The sequence below is a fragment of the Hemiscyllium ocellatum genome, chromosome 11, assembly GCF_020745735.1.
Source record: "Hemiscyllium ocellatum isolate sHemOce1 chromosome 11, sHemOce1.pat.X.cur, whole genome shotgun sequence".
NCBI classification, from domain to species: domain Eukaryota; kingdom Metazoa; phylum Chordata; class Chondrichthyes; order Orectolobiformes; family Hemiscylliidae; genus Hemiscyllium; species Hemiscyllium ocellatum.
The window spans coordinates 17,897,813-17,922,084 of NC_083411.1; the positions used below are offsets into that span (position 1 = coordinate 17,897,813).

General features: G+C 41.1%; 1 protein-coding gene across 1 annotated transcript in view; it reads left to right on the forward strand.

Annotated features, from left to right (window-relative positions):
- Nucleotides 1-2,661: 2,661 nt before the first annotated feature.
- Nucleotides 2,662-24,272, forward strand: part of LOC132820121 (protein ATP1B4-like) — a 65,366-nt gene continuing 43,755 nt past the window's right edge. The window contains exons 1-2 of the mRNA XM_060832051.1: nt 2,662-2,725; nt 2,916-2,983. Coding sequence (XP_060688034.1) covers nt 2,921-2,983 — 63 coding nt within the window. The 5' untranslated portion in view covers nt 2,662-2,725; nt 2,916-2,920. The remainder of the gene's footprint in view (nt 2,726-2,915; nt 2,984-24,272) is intronic.

Genomic DNA, 24,272 nt, shown 5'->3' on the forward strand with positions numbered 1-24,272 from the left:
TCACTAACGATGGCAATGTTCTATCCTGATATAGAGTCTCACCAATAATGACAATGTTCCATACAGAGGTACAGTCACACTAATAATGGCTATGTTTCTTACTGGGATAGGGTGTCATTAATAATATAAGTGTTCCATACTATGGCACAGTCTCACTAATAATGACAATGTTTCTTACTGGGGTACAGTCTCACTAATAATGTCAATGTTCTCTATTGGGTTATTGTCTCTCTAATAATGCCAATGTTCTATACTAGGGTACAGTCTCACTAATAATGGCTTTGTCCCATACTGAGGTACAGTCTCATTAATAATGTAAATGTTCTATACTGGTGTACAGTCTCATTAATGTTGGCAATGTTCTATCCTGGCATACAGTCTCACTAATAATGACAATGTTCTATACAGAGGTACACACTAATAATGGCTATGTTTCTTACCGGGGTACAGTGTAATTAACAATGTCAATGTTCCATACTGTGGTATAGTCTTACTAATAATGACAATGTTTCTTACTGGGGTACAGTGCCACTAACAATGTCAATCTTCTATACTGGGCCATCGTCTCTCTAATAATACCAATGTTCTATACTAGGGTACAGTCTCACTAATAATATCAATGTTCTATACTGGTGTACAGTCTCATTAATGATGGCAATGTTCTATCCTGGCATACAGTCTCACTAATAATGACAATGTTCAAATGGGGTACCATCTCACATCATCTCACACACACACACACACACACACAGACACACACACACACACACACACCCCACCCCCGCGCACACACACATGCACTCATACACATATAAGCTTGTGAGGTGAATTTTATTTGCAGAATTACATTTTACTTTGCTCAAAAACTGCATGAATCCACATAAGATTCTGTAAATCCATTCTTTAGATTAGAATCAGTCTGATCATTGTGGCATAAACAGTCTCATACAGGGAAGCTCACACCTTCAATACACTAGCTGGGCCAACATGACACCAATTGTTAAAGTTCACTTGAGAATGTAACTTTTAAAAAGAGTTTTGCGATTTACATATGAAATAACTGAAACTAACGTGGTCATTCTAACAGATGAGAGACTTAACAAATAATCCAGGTCTTTTATCAATATATAATTTCAGTTACATCACACTGTAAACTTTTGTTATAGATTCTGTGTCTTACAGTCTTATACTCCACAACACCTGATCAAGAAGCAGTGCTCTGAAAGCTAGTGGTTCCAATTAAACCTTTTGGACTATAACGTGGTGATGTGTGATTTTTGACAATGCTCTATACTGGGCTACGGTGTCACTAATAATGACAATGTTCTATATGTGGTGCAGTCTCATTAATAATGTCAATGTTCTATAGTAGGATCCAGTCACTAATTGAGTGGTGCTGGAAAAGCATAGCAGGTCAGGCAGCATCCGAGGAGCAGGAAAATCCAGAATGATTAAGGGCTTTTGCCCGAAACGTCGATTCTTCTGCTCCTCAGATTATGCCTGTCCTGCTGTGCTTTTCCAGCACCACTCTATTCTTGACTCTGACCTCCAGCATCTGCAGTACTCACTTTCGTCTACATCACTAATAATGTCAATGTTCCTTTCTGGGGTAACAGTCTCACTAATAATGGCAATGGATAATGACAATACTCTACACCAAGGTTATGTGTCACTGCTTACATCATTGTTTCACAGATTTCGTCGGAAGGTTCATGGCAGATAAACACTGGAAGTCAGTGGGGGCTCATTTCAGGGAAGTGTAAGCGGAGCGCATTTCCAGCACCTTCCAGATTTACGAAATTTTCGCAGGAGATCTGTCACATCATAAAAGCAATACAAATAATGTGCCTCTCAGAAAAAAACACTGAACATGAGTAACAATCCTAAAACGGTGCAAACCACGTCCAAAATTGAATGTGACTGAGACACAGCTAAGTTTCCGCGAGACTTCCACCTTTGAATGAAGGAGTTTTTAAAAATTTCAAAATATACTTTATTCATAGAAATAAATCTTTGGTACCTGTACAATTTGTCATGTCGTTCATAGATATATACATGGCATGCCTTAACATTACAAAGAACAGATTGAATTAATCGAATTTACAGTTATCCTATTTACAGTTATCTTTATTAACCATCCGGTCTCTTATTATTTATTTAGCTGTTGTTTTCTCACGTTAGGGCTTTTTGTTTTAGTCAAGAGCAGGTGTGATATGGCAGAAGGTGGGGGCGGCCCTTGCTTTCTCTGTTTAGTGGCAGTGGACTGAGATGCTTTGCGGTTAGGGGCAAGTTTTAGTGAACTTCAACTGGCTTATTTGCTGCAGTCTCCACAGCAGAGAGGTTTATATATAGATCCTCAGGCCAGTTATATTTTACCAATGCACTAGAGAATCCTGATTGACAGCAACACATTGGCTACGGGGAAACTTAATTCAATAACGAGAAAGAGACAAGTTTAGTCTTTTAAAAAGTACTGCCAGAAAAGTTTATATTCACATACTACTTCTCAATGGGAGAAAGGGGTGGCCATAAGTTATTGAGCATTTTTGTGCAGTTCCACACTGGAAAAAAAATGTCAAAGGATAAGGAGACTCCATCTTAACCTGAGAGTCTGCCAATTCTGTTGAAAGCAAGTTATTTTTTGCCCCTTTAGTCCAGTTCCTCCTCGCAAGGTCATACCTACACTACATACAGCCGCCTTGTCATTGCCCTGAGGAAAAGCGAGGTATTTCATTATCAATGGGATATAATATCAGAAGCCCTGCTTTAGCCCAATGCATTATAACCATTCGACTGCAGGGGCTTTAGTCAACATTATTGTTCATTATCTTTTCTGTCTGTCAACGTGTTTTTAACGCTTGATAGGGAGAGTTCTCTGCATGATCTGAATTCTGCTCTTTTCTACCTTATTTAAGGAACAATGGCGATGAATTCCGCACTCAGTGCCACCGAGCAACATTATAGGAACGACATTAAGACGCCGGTGAGTCTCCTATGCCTAAGTTTCGGACTTAATGCATCCTTTTAATACAAACTTTCCCCTTCGTCGGCAGTAATGGTTCAGGACATCGACTTTCTAATCATTAACGGATTGAAAGTTTTTTTTAAAGACAAAGCATATGAAGATTTCAAACTTCCTTGAAAACATTGGCGCTGCCTTTCGAGGAATCTGTTCTATTGATAATGAAAGGGAAGGACAATTCGGTAAAAGTTTACGCGTGTCGTTTTTGAAATAGGCAGCTGTGACTTTCTTTGTGCAATGGACTGTTTTGAACAGTATTTTGGATATAAATATTGGAGTTGGAGAGATTCTGGGGCATCCTTCAATCTCATCTGTCAGAGAGCGCTCTCAAACACCACTGTTCACTTCCAAGACTTCTTACCATAACTTATGTAATTTGGTTTTGGTTCATTTAGAGATCTATGCTTTACCACTCTTTCAAATAACAACATTAACTGTTTTAATTTCAAGTTCCTCTTAGATACCCTTGGTGGCTCATTGTTCCCTTAAAATGACCTTGTCTCTTGCCAGTGTTTTGTTTCTCCTGCATAGTTGTAGAATTACTGTATGGAATTACATAATGACCAGTTGCATCTTCTGATGTCTCCATGTGTGGCACTAACATGATGTCACATGTCAGGTAGCACAGTGGCTCAGTGGCTAGCACTGGTGCCTCACAGCGTCAAGCACTTGGATTTGCTTCCAGCCTTGGGTGACTGTCGGTGTGGAGTTTACACATTCTCCCATTGTCTGCATGAGTTTCCTCCGGATGCTCCAGTTTTGAAAGTCCAAAGATATGCAGGTTCAGTGGATTGGCCATGTGCTAAATTGCCCATAGTGTTCAGGGATGTGCAGCCTAGGGAAATGCAGGGTAGGGGGATGGGTCTGGATGCGTGATTCTCTTTGTAGGGTCTGTCTGGACTTGGGCTGAATGGCCTGCTTTTGCATTGTAAGGATTCTATGATTCTGATTCTATATTCAGTGAGCCATATTTTGATCCAACTTCACACATGTAGAGTGAATCTCTTTGTTTGCTGCAATCAATGCGTGCCCAATCGAATGGACAATACTTTTAACAGCAATAGCCCCGTATCAGGGGTGGATGCACATGGTCAAACAACCTGAATTGTGGTCATCCTGAAAAAACTGCCTGGTTTTACATTAGAACTCGGAGCAGGAGCAGGCAATTCAGCCCCTTGAGCCACATGATACGATCATGACTGATCTTATCTCACCTGCATCTACACTTTCTCATCTGTTCTCCATAGCCCTTCCACCCATTACTAAATTTAAATCGGTCTATCTCAATTTTACTCAATATCCCAGCATCCATCGGTGTCTGGAGTAGTGAATTTCACAGAATCATCTTCCCTCAAGATGATTAATTTCATCCCATCTTGTTTTAAATCTGCCTCCCCCATCTTGAAACGTTTACCTCTTGTACTAGTCTGCCCACATGAGGAAATATCCTCTCTATGTCTACTTTCTCAATCTCCTTTAACATCTTATATATGTCAATTAGATCTCTTTTTATTCTAAACTTGAGAGAGTGCAGGCCTATACTGCTCAATCTCTCTTCATAAGATAAACCCCTCATCTCTGGAATTGATCTAATAAATCTCCTCTGTACTGCCTCCAGTAGAATACATTCCTCCTCAAGTAAGAGGATTAAAATGGTATGCAATACTCCAGGTGCACTCTCATTCACACCTGGACTGAACTAATGTCTGCATTGAACTAGCCTCAAGATGGGCCCAGGCATTGACTTTGGCACCAGGTAGAAAGCTTGCAGACCCAGTATATCAATTTTCAGAACTGTTCAGCTTTTGGACTCTCCGCAAGAAAGGAACTAAAAACATTTAGTAATGGAGACAAAGTTTAAGCTGAAGGTGAATGTGAGAATCAGAGCCATTATGTTATTGAGAAAAACGTAACTGGTTTAATTAGTTAGTTTGCAGATGATGCAAAGATTCGTGGACTTGCAAATAGTGAGGATGATTGTCAAACGGTACAGCAGGATATAGGCCAGTTGGAGACATGAGCAGAAAAATGGCAGATTGAGTTTAATCTGGACAGACGGGGCGTGATGCTTTTTGGAAGGTCAAGTACAGGTGGAAATTATACAGTGAATGGCAGAACCCTGAGGTGTATTGATATGCAGAGGGACCTGGTGTGCAGGTCCACAGATCACTGAAGGTGGCAGTCAAAAAATGCCTATGGCATGCTACTTTTAGCATTTTCCTGTACCTGTGTTTTTGTTTTTGCCACTGTTTATCTATTATTTACTTATTTATGCTATTTAACTCTGTGATCTGCCTGTATTGCTCACATGACAAAGCTTTTCAGTGTGCCATGGCACACATGACAATAAATTCAGTTCAACTCAATTCAATTCATTTGAATATAAAGATAGGAAAGTTATGCTGCAGCTTTGTAGAAGTTTAGTTTGGCCACACTTGAATATTGTGTGCAGTTCTGCCCACCACACTACCAGAAGGATGTGGATGTTTTGGAGAGGGGACAGAAAAGGGTTACCAGGATGCTGCCTGGGGATTTTAGCTATGAAGAAAGGTCAGATGGATTGGGTTTGTTTTCAAAGGGATGCAGGTTAAAGGGCAATCTAATAGAAGTTTATAAGTTTGTGAATGGCATGGATAGAGTGGAAAGTATGAAACCTTTTCCCAGGATGGAGGGGTCAATTACAGTTTTAGGGAATACAGGTTCAATGTGCAAGAAGGGAAGTTTAAAAGAAATGTGTGAGGCATGTTTTTCGTACAAAGGGTGGTGAGTGCCTGGAATGTGCTGCCAGAGGGGGTAGTGGAAGCAGACACAGTAGCAGCATTCAAGAAGCACCTGGATGAATACAGGAATAGGAGGGGAATAGAAGGATACGGATCCTTTAAGGGAAGAAGTTTTAATAGGGAAGGGCAACATGTCAGCAGAAGGACCTATTCCTGTGCTGTTTTATTCTTTGTTCTTGTGAACTAACAGCAATAGTTAAGACTTCTCTTAAATATAACCTTTTGTAATAGTGGTCTCATATAAATATCTTGTATTTTGCAGCATCTTATTAAAGGTTTTATGTAAGGGAGAAAGTTAGAAGTTATTTGATATATAGAAATACATTGTAAACATACACTAAAAGAGCATATTGGTATTTTGAAAGTAAATCAAATGATGGCAATATTTTATGGACAACAGACAGGGTGAGCTGGAAAGATGTTCTCCTTCCTCTTTCACGTACAGGTTAAGGAAACAAATTGTGAATTTTGTCCCAAACTCTGATGATCATATTCATGTGTGGAGAAGTTTCATGGAGTTGAGGGGAGCCTGAGGGATGCTAATGATTTCTAACATTTCTGTGAATCCTGCAATGCAGTTCCCCTACATGAATTGTTGATTTGAGATCTGCAACTGCTGACAGAATCATGGTGTCACTCTTCTTTTTAGAAATACTGGCAGAATGGATCTTCAGTTTCAAATTCAGGTTGCTGTGTTTTCCTGTCCTGGTGAAGTGGCACCATGAGAGATAATTGTTGAAGAAAGCGCTTAAAAAGGCAAATGGCATTCTGGGCTTGATAAAAAGCAAGGATGGTATGATGAACCTTTATAAAATATAGATTTGTCCTCAGTTGAGGAATTGTATCCAATTCTGGGCATTTATCTTTAAGAAGGATGAAAGCATGACAAGAATGGTTGCAGGTTGATGGATTTCAGATACATGGATAAATTGGAGACATTATGCAGATGACAAAATTGTGATTGACAGCATCGCTGAGGGAAGATGTTTCAAAATTGCAATTTGTTTTTATACTAGTGGTGAACTGCAAGGATATGTTTTGGGGCCACTGCTGTTTGTCATTTTTATAAATGACCTATATGAGGGCATTAGATAAGCTGCAGATCTGGGCTGAGAGGTGGCAAATGGAGTTTAATGCAGAAAAATGTGAGGTGATTCACTTTGCGAAGCAGGAGGCTCCAAAGCACTGATGATGTCGCCTAGCCAGGGGACGAAACGTTTGCAACAAAAACTTCCAGCTCGGCGAACAGAACCACAACCAGGAAGGATGTGGAAGCTTTGGAAAATGGTGCAGAGGAGATATACCTGCATGTTGCTTGGTATGGAGGGAAGGTCTTATGAGGAAAGGCTGAGGGACTTGAGGCTATTTTTGTTAGAGAGAAGAAGGTTGAGAGGTGACTTAATAGAGACATACAAGATGATCAGAAAATTAGATAGGATGGACAGTGAGAGCCTTTTTCCTCACATGATGATGGCTAGCATGAGGGGGCATAGCTTTAAATTGAGGGGTGATAGATACAGGACAGATGTCAGAGGTAGTTTCTTTGCTCAGAGAGTAGTAGGGGCGTGGAGTGCACTGCCTGAAACAGTAGTAGACTCACCAACTTTAAGGGCATTTAAATGGCCATTGGAAAATCATATGAATGATAATGGAATAGTGTAGGTTAGATGGGCTTCAGATTGTTTGCACAGGTTGGCGCAACACCGAAGACTGAAGAGCCTGTACTGCGCTATAATGTTTATATTCTATGTCCTATGTTCTATGTTTTTATTCATTCATGGTTACGGTATAAAATATTGAAAATTGTTCACCAACAAATCACTTCCTCCCCCCATCAACCGGTGCCAATGATGAGCAAATGTAATCAGATATCCCATAAAGCACAAGAGCCCCTGTCCTGTTTTGACCAGGGAAATGTGGAAAGTAAGCAGCATGACAATGAAGTTGTCATTTATACCTTTTTGGATTTTATACTCTTGGGCGAAAGTTTGAAGAACTGTTATCAGCAGATTTAATTAAGTGGAGGGCAGACCATGACAGGATATAATCGGTGGAAGGCTTGCTGTTTCATCTGGCTTATCCCAAAAATAATAATCTATCTTCTGTCTATGAAGTCACTGAAGATACAACTTCCAACATAGTTAATTTATTCTTTTCCCAACTTTGTCAGTGTGATGGAGCTGAACTCGATCCTACTGTTATTCGCCTATTATCACATTCTAGCAGGAATTCCTGTATACCAAACATAAGAAAGAACCTTCATTGTATTCCTCCTAAACATCAAGCCAGAAGATGCTGAGGTTATTTGGAGCACTTCAGTTGCTCCTTTGTGGGAACATTTTACAGGAAATTAGCAGAGGCTAGAAATGGGACCGGGAGAGGGACAGGAATCATCAGGCACTGTGCTGTTCCTGGCCTGGGCCCCCATGCCTGCCCCCAGCCTCAACCCATTGAGCCCTGATGTACCTTCCCATGTCTGGCTGTGCTTGGGACCTTCCTTAACTGTATGGATTAATATTTATTTTGTCTGTTCATGGATTATGGGCCTCACTGGCTATGGCAGCATTTATTGCCCACTCCTTTTTACCCAAGAAGGTGTTGGCGACCTTCTCAAACCCCTGCAAAGCAAGTGGTGTTGGTACATGCTCAATGGCTACGAAGTTCCAGTGTGTTGACCCAGTGACAATGAAGAAGCAGTGATGGAGTTCCAAATCAGGATAGTGTGTGACTAGAAGGGGAGCTTGCTGGTGGCAGTGTTCCCATGTGCCTGCTTCAGTTGACCATCTAGATTGTGACTTTTGTGAGTTTGCAAAATGTTGTTAAAGGAATTTTGGTGAGCTGCTGCCGTGCAAGCTGGTAGACAGGGCTGTCACTGTGGTGGAGGAATTGAATGTTTAAGGTGGCAGATGTGCTCCTGATCAAGCAGGCTGCTGTGTTCTGTTAATAAACATCTTGTTATTAACACTGAAATGGCACTTGGAATGCCAGTGTTGGACAGAAGATTTCACCAAGTGACAGGGACAGTTTGATTCAGGGGACGAAGTTTGATTAAGTCCTGAACAAGCACATGGACCATATAAGAATCACAAATTTGCAAGCAGTACGGGAGCAAAACAGTGCCTAGCTCCTCGGAACAGATGGCAAAGCTGCTGAAACCCGTGCATTCACCCTCTCCATCAAGTGTTATGAGTCTTCTGAATCAGAAATAGATATAATAGATGTAGCCGTCTCGATGCCTTTGCCACCTGGAGAGTGAAATTCTACCGAGGCACTCCTGGCTCAAGGGGCAAGCTCCCGTAGATTATATACCACCCCCATATTGGACATTGAGTTGGACCAACCTGACCTGGTGCTAAAATACCCTAGGAAGCTCTCCTAAGAAAAGGAGTGGTCTATGTCCATGGACTCAGGGTGGGAGGGTATAGTAACTGTAATGAGATCAGTCAGCTGGACCTCATAGAATATGAGTTCCCTGACTGGGGCTGTTAATCCGGTCCAATTAGGGAGCCCTGACTGACAGAGAAAAAGAGGAGTGTCAGAGATTCTGGCACTTTGACTGCTAACCCTGAAGAGGCAGTACTAAAGAAAAGGACTGCTCATGTGTAAATAAAAGCTGACTTGGTATTGGGTTGCCGGGAGTTATTTAAAACACCTCATCTTGTCATTTAGAAAACAGATACTTGGGAAGGGTTTAGACATCCATGTGTAGAAATCTCTAAAAGGTAGTGGAGAAGTATCAAATAAAATTTAACAGGTACTTTTCACACAAGGAGGGAAGTTATGTTATAGTTATTCAACTGGACACCATGTGGGGAGCAATGCTCACAGCCAGGCGGTGCTGGACTTGAAAGCGACATCCATTTCTGTAACTTAATGAAGAAAATACACTAAAGGAACAATATCTTAACTTTGGAGGGTCTGCGATAAGGATTGACCAATGCTTAAAGGGTTACATTATACCAGTATAGGTTTCACATACTGGACTTGCGCATCATCCTGTATAGAAGAGTAAAAATCATTACTTTGGTGATAGGGAGGATAGAAATAAACTATTTTCTTTGGTGGGTGAGTCTGGAAAAAAAGGCAATATACTTAAAATAGGAGTTAGGTTACTCAAAGGTGGTAACAAAGAGCACATGTGGACACAAAGATAATGGAATTTTGGAACTATTCTTCCAAAATGCTATTGAGACTGGGAGCCATAACACGTTTTAAAATTGAGATTCCTGGATTTCTTGTCAGGCAAGAAGGTGACTGCCATAGATCCTAACTAAGCAGATAGAGGTAATGTACGGGGAGGCAATGGCCTCGTGGTGTTATCGCTGGAATGTTAATCCAGAGACCCAGATAATGTCCTGGGGTCACAGGTTCGAATCCTGCCATGGCAGACAGCGGAATTTGATTTCAATAACAAAATATGGAATTAAGAGTCTAATGAATCCATTGTCGATTGTTGGAAAAACCCATCTGAATCATTAATGTCCTTCAGGGAAGGAAGCTGCCATCCTTACGCAGTCTGGCCTACATGCGACTCCAGACCCACAGCAATGCAGTTGACTCTTAAGTGCCCCCTGGGTAATAAATGCTGGCCTGACCAGAGACACCCTCATCCTGTGAATGAATAAAAAAAAACAGATCGGCTTTGATCTAGTTGAATGGTATACAGCTCTCTGTTCCTATAGTCCTCAATTGTGGTGTGTTTACATACTCAACCAATCTGGAGATCATGAATGCCCATTTTCCCTATGGGAATAACAATGATTTATATGAACGCAGTGCTTTCAGTGTAGTGAAACAGCCCGCTTCATCTGACCATTTTACAACATTTGAAACAGGACCATGTAAAAAGACATTAGGGCAGATGGCCAAGCTTTATCAAAGAGGTAAACTTTAAGGAGCACCTCGAAGGAAGAGGAAATGTAGAAAGGAGGAGAGATTAGGAGAGGAGGTTCCAGAGTTTGGGACCTTGGCAGCTGTAGATTTGGGTGCAGATCATGGATTGACTTAAATTGTGAACGATAAAAAGCCCAAATATCTCCAGAGAATTAATGTGAGTTAGGATGTTGGTGGCAATATTAAACCCCATATCAATAATAAATAATTAGAGTCAAGTTCAAGTGTGGTCTTGAAGTAAAGCAACTCCCAATGAAATCCAGTAATTTCCTTTTAAAGGTGCAACATAGGGAGGCAGTAACCGAGTAGGATTATCGCTATAATATTAGTCTAAGAGAGAAAACACCCAAAGAACTGAGGATGCTGGAGATCAGAAACAAAAACAGAAATTGTTAGAAATATTCAGCAGGTCTTGCAGCATCTGTGAAGGGAAAGCAGAGTCAACATTATTGGGTCCAGTTCTGAAGAACAAAGAACAAAGAAGAGCAAAGAAAATTTACAACCCATAAGCAGGCCCTTTGACCCTCCAAGCCTGAATCGATCCAAATCCACTGTCTAAACCTACCACCCAATTCCTAAGGATCTGTATCTCTCTGCTTCCTACATACTCCTATATCTGTCTAGATGCATCTTAAATGAATCTACCGTGCCTGCCTCTACTACCTCTGCTGGCAACCTGTTCCAGGCACCTACCACCCTCTGTGTAAAGTACATTGTATTTCTCTTAAACTTTTCTCCTGTCACCTTGAACGTGTGACCTCTCATTATTGAATCCCTCACCCTGGGAAAACACTTATGTCTATCCACCCTATCTATACCTTTCATGACTTTGTAGACCTCAATCAGGTTCTCCCTTCAATCTCCTTTTTCTAATGAAAATAATCCTAACTTACTCAACTTCTGTTCACACCTTCCGTACCAGGCAACATCCTCATAAACCTTCTCTGCACCCTTTCCAAAACGTCCACATTCTTTTGATCATGGCGGCCAGAATTGTACATAGTATTCTAAATGTGGCTGAACCAATGTCTTGTACAATTTTAACATGACCTGCCGGCTTTTGTATTCAATACCCCGTCCGATGAAGGCACGCTATTATGTGCCTTCTTGACCATTCTATCCACCTATGCAGCCACCTTCAGGGTACAATGGGTCAACTGGACCCGAAACGTTAACTCTGCTTTCTCTGCACAGATGCTGCAAGACCTGCTGAATGTTTTCAGCAATTTCTGTTTTTGTTATTAATCTAGAGACCCAGGTAATGTCTTGGGGACTTGAGTTTGATTCTTGCAGATAGTAGGAAGGAAACTGCTGTCCTTACTTGGTCTGGTCTACACGTGATTCTAGATGGACAGAAATGTGGTTGACTCTCAACTGCACCCTGGGCAATTAAGGATAGACAATAAATACTGGTGTTGTCTGTGATATCCACATCATGCGAATGATTTAAAAAAAAAGTCCTTGTACAGTCTTTAGCTTTAAAATGGTCCTTGCCCCACTTTATTCAAAATCAAATATAAATGAAAACAAAAAATTCTTTATGGTCTATTCTCAATCTTCAGAAAACTGACAGAATGGAACATTTTCACAATGTTAACCTACTCGCTGGTGTTAAGTTTAGATACTGTCAGGGCCACTCAGCCCCTGAGCTCATTATTGCAGTGTTGGTTCAAATATTGACAAAAGAGCTGAATTCCAGAGGTGAGATGAGAACAACAGCTGATGACATCAAGGCTGCATTTGATAGGGTATGGTCGCAAGGAGCCCCAGCAAAACTGTAGTCAACTGTAGGGAGGAAGTGAGGACTGCAGATGCTGGAGGTCAGAGTCAAGAGTGTGGTGCTGGAAAAGCACAGCAAGTCAAGCGGTATCCGAGGAGCAGGAGAATCGATGTTTCGGACATAAGCCCTTCATTAGGAATGAGCTCATTCCTGATGAGGGGCTTATGACCAAACTATCGATTCTCCTGCTCCTTGGATGCTGCCTGACCTACAGTGTTTTTCAGTGCCACACTCTCGACTGTAGTTAATGGGAGTCAAGGGCAAAACTCTGTCAGTTAGAGTCATGGCTAACACATAGCAAAATGATTCTGGGAGTTGAAGTACAATTGTCTCAGTCCAAAGGCGTTGCTGCAGGTGTTTCTGAGGGTAGTGTCCTATAACTAACTACCTTTGCTTGCTTTAACAAGAACCTCAACACCATCCTTTCATTATATAATTGGCAAGCTTTCAGAAATGTTTTGGCTTCTGTTCATGGAAGGTCTGGTTGGGGTTAAGTGTATGACCAGTTTCTCATGGAGAAAGAAGTTAGCTAAGAATATCAGGACATAGTAATGGTTTTGGCTTGAAAATTCCAGAAGTTTGGTTAGAAAACTGAAGGATTTCTGTATATAATCAGACGATAAGATTATTAGAGGATTGGACACTCTGGAGGCAGGAAACATGTTTCCGCTGATGGGTGAGTGCCGAACCAGAGGACACAGCTTAAAAATACGGGGTAGACCATTTAGGACAGAGATGAGGAGAAACTTCTTCATCCAGAGAGTGGTGGCTGTGTGGAATGCTCTGCCCCAGAGGGCAGTGGAGGCCCAGTCTCTGGATTCATTTAAGAAAGAGTTGGATAGAGCTCTCAAGGGTTATGGAGATAAGGCGGGAACAGAATACTGATTAAGGATGATCAGCCATGATCATATTGAATGGTGGTGCAGGTTCGAAGGGCAGAATGACCTACTCCTGCACCAATTGTCTATTGTGTATTGATTATTTGCAGCTAAGACAATTTAAGTTCAGTTGTGTGAATAATCAAGAAAAAAAGCTATCTATCTCCCACAGACTGAGAAGTGAAATAAATAGGAAAAATTTATTGATGGGATAGAGTAATGTAAATTGATGATATTCAGAACAGATGGGATTTTATATTGACATTTGAAGTCTTTCAGATTATGATATATATACATTGCTTGCTTTGTTCTACTTCATATTCATTCATTTTGTGCAATAAACTTATGTTTTATTGTTAATATCAAATTATTGCATGCTTATATTTAATGAAAGACCACTATATTCATAGAATCATACTGTACAGAAGAGACTCTTCAGCTATCACCAAAATATACTGCTACTGGCACTAGTCCTACTGTCCTGCACTAGGTCCATGGCCTTGAATACTATGACAATTCAAATGCTCATCCTTTTTAAAGGTTGTGAGGTTTCCTGCCTCTACCACTCTCGCAGACAGTGCATTCTAATACTACCACCTACTGGGTGAAAAGATTTTCCACAAATTCTCTCTAAAACTCCTGCCTTTCACTTTAAAATTATGCCCCCTTGTTATTGACAAATAAGAATATAGTTAGAAATTATAGAGGTCTGAGAGACAGAGTGATCTGGGTGCCCTGTAAAATGTTAGTGTGCAGGCACAGCAAACAATCAGGAAAGCAAACAGATCATTATCACATATTGCAAGGGAATATGAATGTAAAAATAGCAAGGTTACACTTGAGTTATATAGGGCAATGATGAGGCCACGACTGGAATTCTGTGTACAGTATTGTGTATAGTAATAACAACTTGATTTGTTCAATAAACATGAAGGCATAGAGCATTATTATGAATGGAAAGAGTTGCAGTGTACAATCCCTGAAATTGAAGTGGAATTCTAAAGAAATCCATGCACTAAAAATGGAATCTGATTTATTTAGTCTCTGCAACAGTGGTGATTTTGATGTTTCCTATAAAGGTGACTTTTCTTCATTTACTGTTTTATATTGGGTTGGTGTGCGGGTAGTCTGCTTCTGACCAGACTTGCAACAACATAACACCTTGCATTGACATCTATTTAGGATAGCTCATACTGATGGCTCAGTGAGTAATGGAACTGCTTGATGTTGGTTTGATTAGAGCCATAGAGATGTACAGCATGGAAACAGACCCTTCGGTCCAACCCATCAATGCCGACCAGATATTCGAACACAATCTAGCCTATTGCATTTGGCCATGCATCTCAGGTCAGGCTAAGGAGGTGAGGCCTGGATCCAAACAGTTGGGATGTTCTCCATTAGTCACAGCACTCCTGGTGTTAACTGGTAATAAATATAGTGACTACATTTTTTCTCGTCTTGCCCCTGTATCAATTAACCAACATTGATTCCCAGACAAGCAACACTACAATTTTTAAATTCTCATTCTTCTTTTCAAGCTCTTCCCTGGTGTCACTTTTTCTAATTGTACTTCTCATGCCTCACAACCAGCTGGGATCTCTACTCCACCAATCATGGCTTCTCATTTATCCTTGATTTTAAATCACTCCTCCATTGGCTGTTGTGCCTTCAGCTACCTGGGTGCTTAGACCATAGGAGCAGAAGTAGGCCATTCAGCCCATCAAGTTCGGTCATTAGGAATGCTGACAAAACATAATGTTTTGCAAGGGGACATGAAAGCAAAAGTACCAATGTTGTGCTTGAGCTCTATAGGGCATTGATGAGACCAAAACTGGAGTATTGTGTACAGAATCAAAACAGCTTGATTTACTCAGTAAACATGAAACCAAATCACACTATTATGAAAAGAATTTTAGTGTAAAATCCCTGAGACTGAAGTGAAATTCTGGAAAATGCTTGAACTAAAAATGGAACCTGATTTATTTATTCACTAAAACAGAGTGGTGATTTTGAACTTTCCAGAGATCTGATATACCTCAATTCTACTTTCCTGCTTTATTCCCATAAAAATCTACCTATCTCAGTCTTGAATATACTTAATGGCCCAGCCTCACCCATCCACTCTGGTAAAAAATTACACAGAGGCACAATCCTCTGAGAGAAGAAATTCCTGCTAATCTCTGCCTCAAATGGGTGACCCTTGTTGTGAGATTGTGCCCTCGCGACCTAGACTCTCCCACAAGGGGAAACAACTTCTCTGCATCTACCCTGTCAGGTTCTGTAAGAATCGTGTGTGTTTCAATAAAGTTGTCTCTCATTTTTCTATATTCCAAAAAGTACAGGACCAATCTACTCAAACTCTCTTCATAAGACAGTCCTTTCATGCCTGGCATCAGCCTAGATAGATTAGCTCTGGAATTCCATCCCTAAATCGAGCCTTGCATTCCTCCTTTGAGATACTCCCTAAAACCTACCTTTTTGATTAAGATTTTAGTGTTTTGCCCTTAAAACTGTGCTTGGTTCAGTATTATCTTTTGTTTCATAAAGTTTCTTTAAAGTACTTTTGAAATGTTTTATTAGGATAGAAATGCTTCAAAAATACAAGTTGCTGTTGTGGAAGCCTGCTTTGAACAATTATAGTTATTTAGGATTCTTAATACTTATAACTTTAAGTACTATGAAATCACAGATGCTTAAATGCTCTGACCCAAGACTATATCATATAGCTGTGACATAGCAGTTATGTCACTAACTGGTAATCCAGAGCTAATGTTCTAGGGACATGAGTTTGAATTCATCAAGAAATTTGAATTCATTTTTAAAAATCTGGACCAAAAGCTAACCTAATGGTGACTGTATAGCCATTGCTGATTTTTGTAAAAACCCATCTGGTTCACTGACGTCATTTAGAGAAAGAAGCTGCCATGTTCTATGTTCTATGTTCTATTCCTACCTGGTCTGGTCTATATCTGACTGAAGATCCACATATGTGTGGTTGACTCTTAACTGTCCTCTGAAATGGCCCAAAGAGCCAATCCATTCAAGGGTAACTAGAGTTGGGCAACAAATGCCATCCTTGCCAGTGACATTCTCATCCCATACAAGAATGAAAATAACATTTAAATGTGTATAGTATATGTAGTAATTGTATATGTAGTTATGTGGGATTAATGATGTAATCATGCAGGAGCGCCTACTAGCTGAAGCCCAACTGGACTTCAAACAGGCGCTACAACTGGCTTTGTCATTAGAAAATGTGGCAAGTGGAGCTTTGGAGCTACAGGGCATCCCAATGGAAGTGGACACCCTCACCTGTCCAACTGTGTTTGGGGAACAGCATGTGAGTGTAGGCTATTGCAGAGCCTCACGCAGTGTAAGGACCCTAGGCCAACCCACAGCTGAACCCCATGACAAAGCTAAGCCTCAGCTAAGTGGTGAAAATGTTCTTCAGGATTTGGGCCAGTGAGCCACTGTAGTTGCTGCCAGTATGTGGACTTGAGACAGTAAAGGAGCACTACCAGGCCTGATTTGAGTAAGAAAATTCATAGGCTGGTACCCAGTAGAGGGCACACACTGGAAAGTCCCCTACATGTAGGTTGGAACAATTAAATTGCTTCGTAATATCCTAATCAGAACCAATTAACATTAATGTTTAGTTAAATGGTCACCTTATTCCCATGGAGGTCGATACCAACACAGCTGTATCTGTGGCTGCAAGATTCGTTCGGGACTCAACCCTTTAAGTTTGTGCAAGACCTCGGCCAGACTGAGAACATCCACTGGGGAACTGTTGCGGATTAAGGGGACAACTTCAGTTCTGGTATCCGAGGAGAAGCAGTTGGTGCAATTACTACTGACGGTAGAAAAAAGCTTGGGCAGAAGCCAATTGGGGTGGAATTAATTGAGAAAGATTCATTTTAATTGGCTTAACATTTTCGATTTAAAAAATGGCTGCCTCAGTGCAGTCCTAATGAAATACCCAGGAGTATTTCAAAAGGGCTTGGGACTATCAAAGGGGCCAAAGCCACTTTACATGTTGACCAGGAAGCAATTCTGAGATTTTGCAAGACTCATCCAGTGCCATTTGTTTTGTGGGCAAAAGTAGAGATGGAAATGAGGAGGCGAGAGAGCAAAGGAATCATCAAACCAGTGCAGTTTGCAGAATGGGCAGCAGTGGTTGTACCAATTGTGAAAGCTGACAGCCCTGTTCGCCCTTGTGGAAATTTTAAGCAAACGATAAACTGCTTCTTGGAACTGGATGAATACCTGCTCCCTTGCATAGAGGAGTTGGATGCAAAGTTGGTGGGGGGACTGACCTTTACGAAGTTGGACATGAGCCATGCCTACCTGCAATTGCAACTGGATAAGGAGTCCCAGAAATATCCTACAATTAGAGCCATAGAATCATAGAGAGGTATAGCATGGAAACAGACCCTTCAGTCCAACCCGTCCATGGTGACCAGATATTCAAAACCAATCCAGTCCCACTGCCAGCACCCCGCCATATCCCTCAAAACCCTTCCTATTCATATACTCATCCAGATGCCTTTTAAATGTTGCAATTGTACCAGCCTCCACCACTTCCTCTGGCAGCTCATTCCATTCATGTACCACCCTCTGCGCGAAAATGTTGCCCCTTAGGTCTCTTTTATATCTTTCCCCTCTCATTCTAAACCTATGCCCTCTAGTTCTGGACTCCCCCATCCCAGGGAAAAGACTTTATCTATTTATCCTATCCATGCCCCTCATGGTTTTATAAACCTCTATAAGGTCACCCCTCAGCATCCGACGCTCCAGGTACCCAGAAGGGTTTATATCAAGACACAAGACTGCCATTTGGAGTATCATCAGCCTGTGGTCTTTTCCAGTGGACCATGGAGAATGTTTTACAGGGTCTACCCCAGCTTGCTATTTATCTGGATGATATACTAATAACAGGGAAGAGCAAATAAAAAGCACTTGGAGAACTTGGACATAATGCTTTAACATTTCTTCCAGACGGGCTTATGCCTTAGAAGCAAGAAAATGTGAGTTCCAGGCACCCAAGTCACCAGTTTGGATTACAGAGTTGACCAAACCAGTTTACACCAATTGGACAATAAATTGAGGGCAATCCAAGGAGCCCCGGCTCCCACCTCTGTACTGGAGCTTAGGGCTTTTCTTGGGTCAGTGGATTATTACGGAAAGTTCATACGTGACCTGACCCGCATCTTGGCACCCTTACACCTGCCACTGAAAAAGGGTCAGTCTTGGAAATGGTCGTGTAGCCAGGAAGTAGCCTGTAGAGAAGTGAAAAAAGCAGCTAGTGTCATCTAAGCTGTTGGCCCACTACGATCTGAAGTGAGAGCTGGTGCTGACATGTAATGCCTCCCCTGATGGTATTGGGATAGTGTTGACTCACCAGTGGCCCAATGGAGAGCTTCGCCGAATAGCATATGCTTCCCGGAGTTTGGCTGAAGTCGAATGCAAATGTGCCCAGATAGAAAAGAAAGTGTGCCAGTCATCTTTGGTGTGAGGAAAGATCTACCAGTACCTTTTATTTGTCATAGTAACAAATCATAAACTGCTGCTCGGCTGAAGGAGGACCAGGCGGTGCTGCCCATAGCTTCTGGTAGAATTCAGCATTGGGCCCTTATTCTCAGGGAGTACATGTACAGTTAGAACAGTACAGTACTGGACATAGTACAGTTATGTCCGGGAAGATAAGTGGCTAATGCGGATGCCTTGACATGCCTCCCACTGCTAGTTACTGCATCAGTGGTGCCTCCTTTGGAACAGTCCATCTTGGTTTTAAACTTTCTGGTCACCCTTCTTGTCATCACTGACAACGTCTGACTGTAGGCACAATCATATCCTGTCCGAACAAAACTAAAACAGCTGGTGTAATGGGAAAAACAGAAGACCCATCACAACCAGGATTGAAACTTTTCTGGACCCGGCGAGACCAAACTACCGTAGAAGACAGCATATTGCTGTGGGGAGCATGGATGATTGTCTCGAGTAAAGGTTGCCACCAGATACTGGCAGAATTCCACCAGGGTCATCCAGACATTTCCAAGATGCAGATGTGAGCAAGAAGCTATGTCTGGTGGCCAGGGACGGATGCCAACATGCTGAAAATGTGTTGCTGGTTAAAGCACAGCAGGTTAGGCAGCATCCAAGGAACAGGAAATTCGACGTTTCGGGCCAGAGCCCTTCATCAGAAATAATTCCTGATGAAGGGCTCTGGCCCAAAACGTCGAATTTCCTGTTCCTTGGATGCTGCCTAACCTGCTGTGCTTTAACCAGCAACACATTTTCAGTTCTGATCTCCAGCATCTGCAGACCTCACTTTTTACTCGGATGCCAACATGGCTGCTTTTGTGGGGCAGTGCCCAGAGTGCCAACAAGGACAAAAATTGCCACCAGCAAAGTCCCACATTTGTGAGAATGGCTGGGCAAACCCTGGGCTCAGTTGCATGTTGACTATGCCAGTCCTTTCATGGGCTCAATGCTTCTGGTCATTGGTGTGGAGTCCCATCCTAGGTGGTTGGATGTGCATAAAGTTTGTTCAGCAAACTCAGGGATGACGATTGAGGTTCTGTGAGCATTGTTCACGAGATATGGATTCCCGGAAATATTGGTCATGGACAATGAGATGTCATTTATCAGCAGGGAATTTGAATATTTCCTAAAGTTAAATGGCAATTGGCACATAAGGACAGCTCCATAGTTGAATGGTCCAGCGGAAAGGGCAGACTGAATGAAGCAAGCTACAGTGTCACTGATACCAAACTGTCCTGGTTCCTGTTCAATTACACAATGACAGGGATAGCTCCAGCAGAGTTGCACCAGCTTAAACCTGATATTCCCAGACTTGGGAGTAGGGGGAGGGAATGGCAGCAGGAATGCCATTGATGGCCACATACATCCTCTAAGTGAGACAGACATTTGTTTCAGGGGATGAAGTTTGGTGCTGGAACCAGGGAAATAGCCCTGTATGGGTATGACGTGAGGTTAATGTGAGGTCAGGTCCCGTGATTTCCAAAGTTTAGGTCGATTAGGTGGTCCTGAACAAACACATGGATCACCTGAAAGCTGTTGCCTCGGAGGGTTGGTGTGGACTTGTTGGACCGAAGGGCCTGTTTCCACACTGTAAGTAATCTGATCTAATTGAAAAATGAATATCTATTGGCTGCAGAAAATTTCCCTGCCACCACCATATAGTCAGAAGTCCAGAAATATTAGTCAGGGAAAATCACATTTGAGCAAAATGATGATTGATTTTCCATCTTATTGTGAGTTAGTTGTTCTAATTTAGCTGTTAAATGAATACTTACCCCTTCTGTAATATTAAAAATGATTAAAGTCTGTCATCAATCTTCAGTTATGCAGTAATATCAATAATGAAGCGCTTCCAGAAATATTTATTAACTAAAACATTTTTACTTTCTATATGTCAGTTGACTTCTGATGTTTGAAGCTGAGTAATAATTTTACCCTAAGTTACATAAAATGTTGACCAAAAGCTGAGAATTAATTCTTTTTGTGGTTGACACAAGTAAAATCCCCAGTCTTTTTTGACTGCCAGAAAATGCAATCAATTAATTTGCTACATTCCAGAAATAGACTGGTTTGATTAACAAATAGTTAAGGTCAGCAGAATGCATTTACTTAGCAGACAAATCATTTTGTGTGTCTCCTGACTTATGTTCCTTACGTAGCACTGCAATTAATTTAATATCCAGTACACTGGGAACTATCTATCATTGTAAATAGGTCATTAGCAGATATAGAATTGTATTCTAATATGTAAAGGAAACTATGACTTAAACTGTGTTGGAATATATGCAACTACTTTGCAAATATGAACGTTCAGATTTCATATAAAAATTCACATGCATTCATAATCCACTATGTTTGAAAAGTTTTTTTTTACAGAGCAGCAATGAAATATAGAGACATAGGAACAAATTATTGCAGATGCTGGAATCTGTACTGAAAACAACAAATGCAGGTGATCACAGTGGTCAGGCAGCCTCCCCGGAGAGAGAGCAAGCTAACGTCGCAAGACTAGATGACTCTTCATCAGAACTAAAGTAAAATGTAGAGGAGACATGTTTATGCGATAGTTTGGGGGGGAGTGAGGTGTCGGGTGTGGTGGGTGTATAGTGCTGGTTGCTTTTCTTCATTGGCACCCTCTATCCAGTACCTCCAGCCACTCCACCCCAATTATTGTATAAATGCTGATCCTTCCACACTTCAGCTCTGATGAAGAGTTATCAAGACTCGAAACGTTAGCTTAGTCTCTTAACAGCCACCTGATGAAGGAGCGGTGTTCCGAAAGCTAGTGCTTCCAAATAAACCTGTTGGATTACAACCTGGTATCGTGTGATTTTTAACTCTCTCTGACCCGCTGTGATCTCCAGCATTAGTTGCTTTCAATGGCATATAGATAGACTTGATTAGAAAGATACATCTTCATCGCCATTTTATATTTCCACAATGTAAAGGTTGTTTTTTTGGATGTTTTAACCAGAAAGTATGGCTCCATTATCAACAAGGGACAGGTATTTTTGGTAGGTTTGGACGTTTAAGGGACGGGGTAAGGTAAGTCATGTGCTGTTTTCAACACAGATACTTTAAGGAGATTAAAATTATCTCCCATGTCTCTGATTAATGTCTGTTTAATTGATTGCCTGATTGTAGTTTCATTTCAGAATGATTATAATCATATTTCCATGTTTCTAAATTATCTACCACCAGATTGTACAAACATAATCCTAATGCACAGCAAATAATAATATTCTAAATGACCAATCTCTGTCAGATTATTTAGAAGATCAATTCAGGATTTTGGGTTGAGGTCCTTGTGTTGAGGTCAAATGGGGACCTGACCTGACAGTGTTTGGAGTGTAATCCAATGGAAAATATGAGTGAATTGGCTAATTAGTGATATCATTGGCAAGGGGGAGGAGTGAGTAATGGAAGGGGTATTTAATTTTATTTTCATATTTTCTTCTTCCATTTTAAAGTAGGTGATGGTGTAACTCTCAACTCTGCTTGTGTTGCCCTATTTAAAATGACCCACAGCAAATTCTTAGAGTTAAAACAAAGCTGCATTCAAAACTGGGGGAATGGGGTGGAATGTTTATACACACACACGCACACACACACGCGTACACACATGCATCAAAGAAAGATAAAAGAAAAGATAGAGAAGAAGTTACAAATTATTCAAAAATCAAAGATGTTAGAATTCATTTTCACACGAATTAAGAGAGTTCAGTAAAACAGTGTCCAGTGGAAGATCTTTGAGGTTGGCTATGTACAGACGTCCTGTTCCCAAGAGCTCCAATACAATGGAATTATATTTGAAGATGCTATAGTTGTAAATTGGGTATTAGTGCATTGTACAGCTGAAATACAGAATTACTTCTGGAAATCAAACTTTTGAGGGGTATTGAGATCAGTGGGTAAAGCTGGAGCTGCTTTCTTTCTGGTTTTATAGGCAGACTGAGGAAAGATGTGAAAAACATTATAATTAAAAGTGATTCAAACAAACTTGCAGTTTTGATCATGTGACTGAGGCTTCTGGATTAGCCATTCAGCCAACTAGACCAATTGTGTTTTGTGGCAGATAGCTGTGGAACCATTAACACTAAATCAAGCATTAGTGGGCTTTGATGGTCTCCTTTGTTTCGAAATGGGTGAGATAGACACATCATCAACTCTTCTTTTGCATTGTTTTACTGGAATAAGAAGTGTGACATTCCAGGAAGACAATGTAAGTTATTATTCCCTGCTTAATGTTGAGCAGAACTTTCCAGAAATTGACATAAGACATAAGAGCAAATTTAGGCCATTAAGCTCATCAAGTCTGTTCTGCCTTTCAATCATGGCTAATATGGTTCTCAATCCCATTCTCTTGCCTTCTCCCCTTAACCCTTGATCCCCTTACCAATCAAGAACCTATCTATCTCTGTCGTAAATACGCTCAATGACTTGGCCTCCACTGCCCTCTGCTGCAATGAGTTCCACAGATTCACCATTCTCTGGCTGAAGAAATTCCTCCTCATCTCTGTTCTAATGGGTCATCCTTTCACTCTGAGGCTGTCCCTTGTGTCCTAGTCTCTCCTACTGGTGGACACATCTTCTCCATATCCACTCTACCCAGTCCTCTCAGTTTTCTGTAAGTTTCAATCAGATCCTCCCTGATCCTTCTTGGCTCCATCGAGTACAGATCCAGATTCATCAACTGCTCCTCATACGACAAGCCCTTTATACCCTGGGATCATTCTTGTGAACCTCCTTCAATGCCAGCATATCCTTCCTTAGGTACAGGGCCCAAAACTGCTCACTATATTCCAAATGCAGTCTGACCAGAGCCTAATACAGCTTCAGCAGTACATCTATGTACTTGTATTCTAGACCTCTTGAATTGAATGAAAACAATACATTTGCCTGCCAAACTGGCAACTGAACCTGCATGCTAACCTTAAGAGAATCCTGAACAAGGACTCCAAAGTCCCTTTGTGCTTCAGATTTCTGACACTTTTCCACATTTAGAAAATAGCGGATGCCTTTATTCGTTCTGGCAACTGGTCATCATGTAATCCATGATAGCCATGTTGCCTGTTAATAAGGTATTCTTTGGGCATCTCAGTGGCAAGAGGGTGCACTGGCTAACCAGGCTGTATGGTTCTTGAAGTGTCATCAGGAGCAATGATCCTCTAAGCTCCACAAACTCATGTTTCTATGATATCTTTTACCAGCGTTTTCAAATACTATCTGCTTGATCTCACCAAATGACTAGAAGATAATGTTAAGATTTGAGTGGAATATTTAACATCATTACCAATAAATGATTGTGCTATATTCTCAGATGATTCTCCCTTCTTCCAATGCACAACAATATTAAGTAATCATAAGCTGAAAAT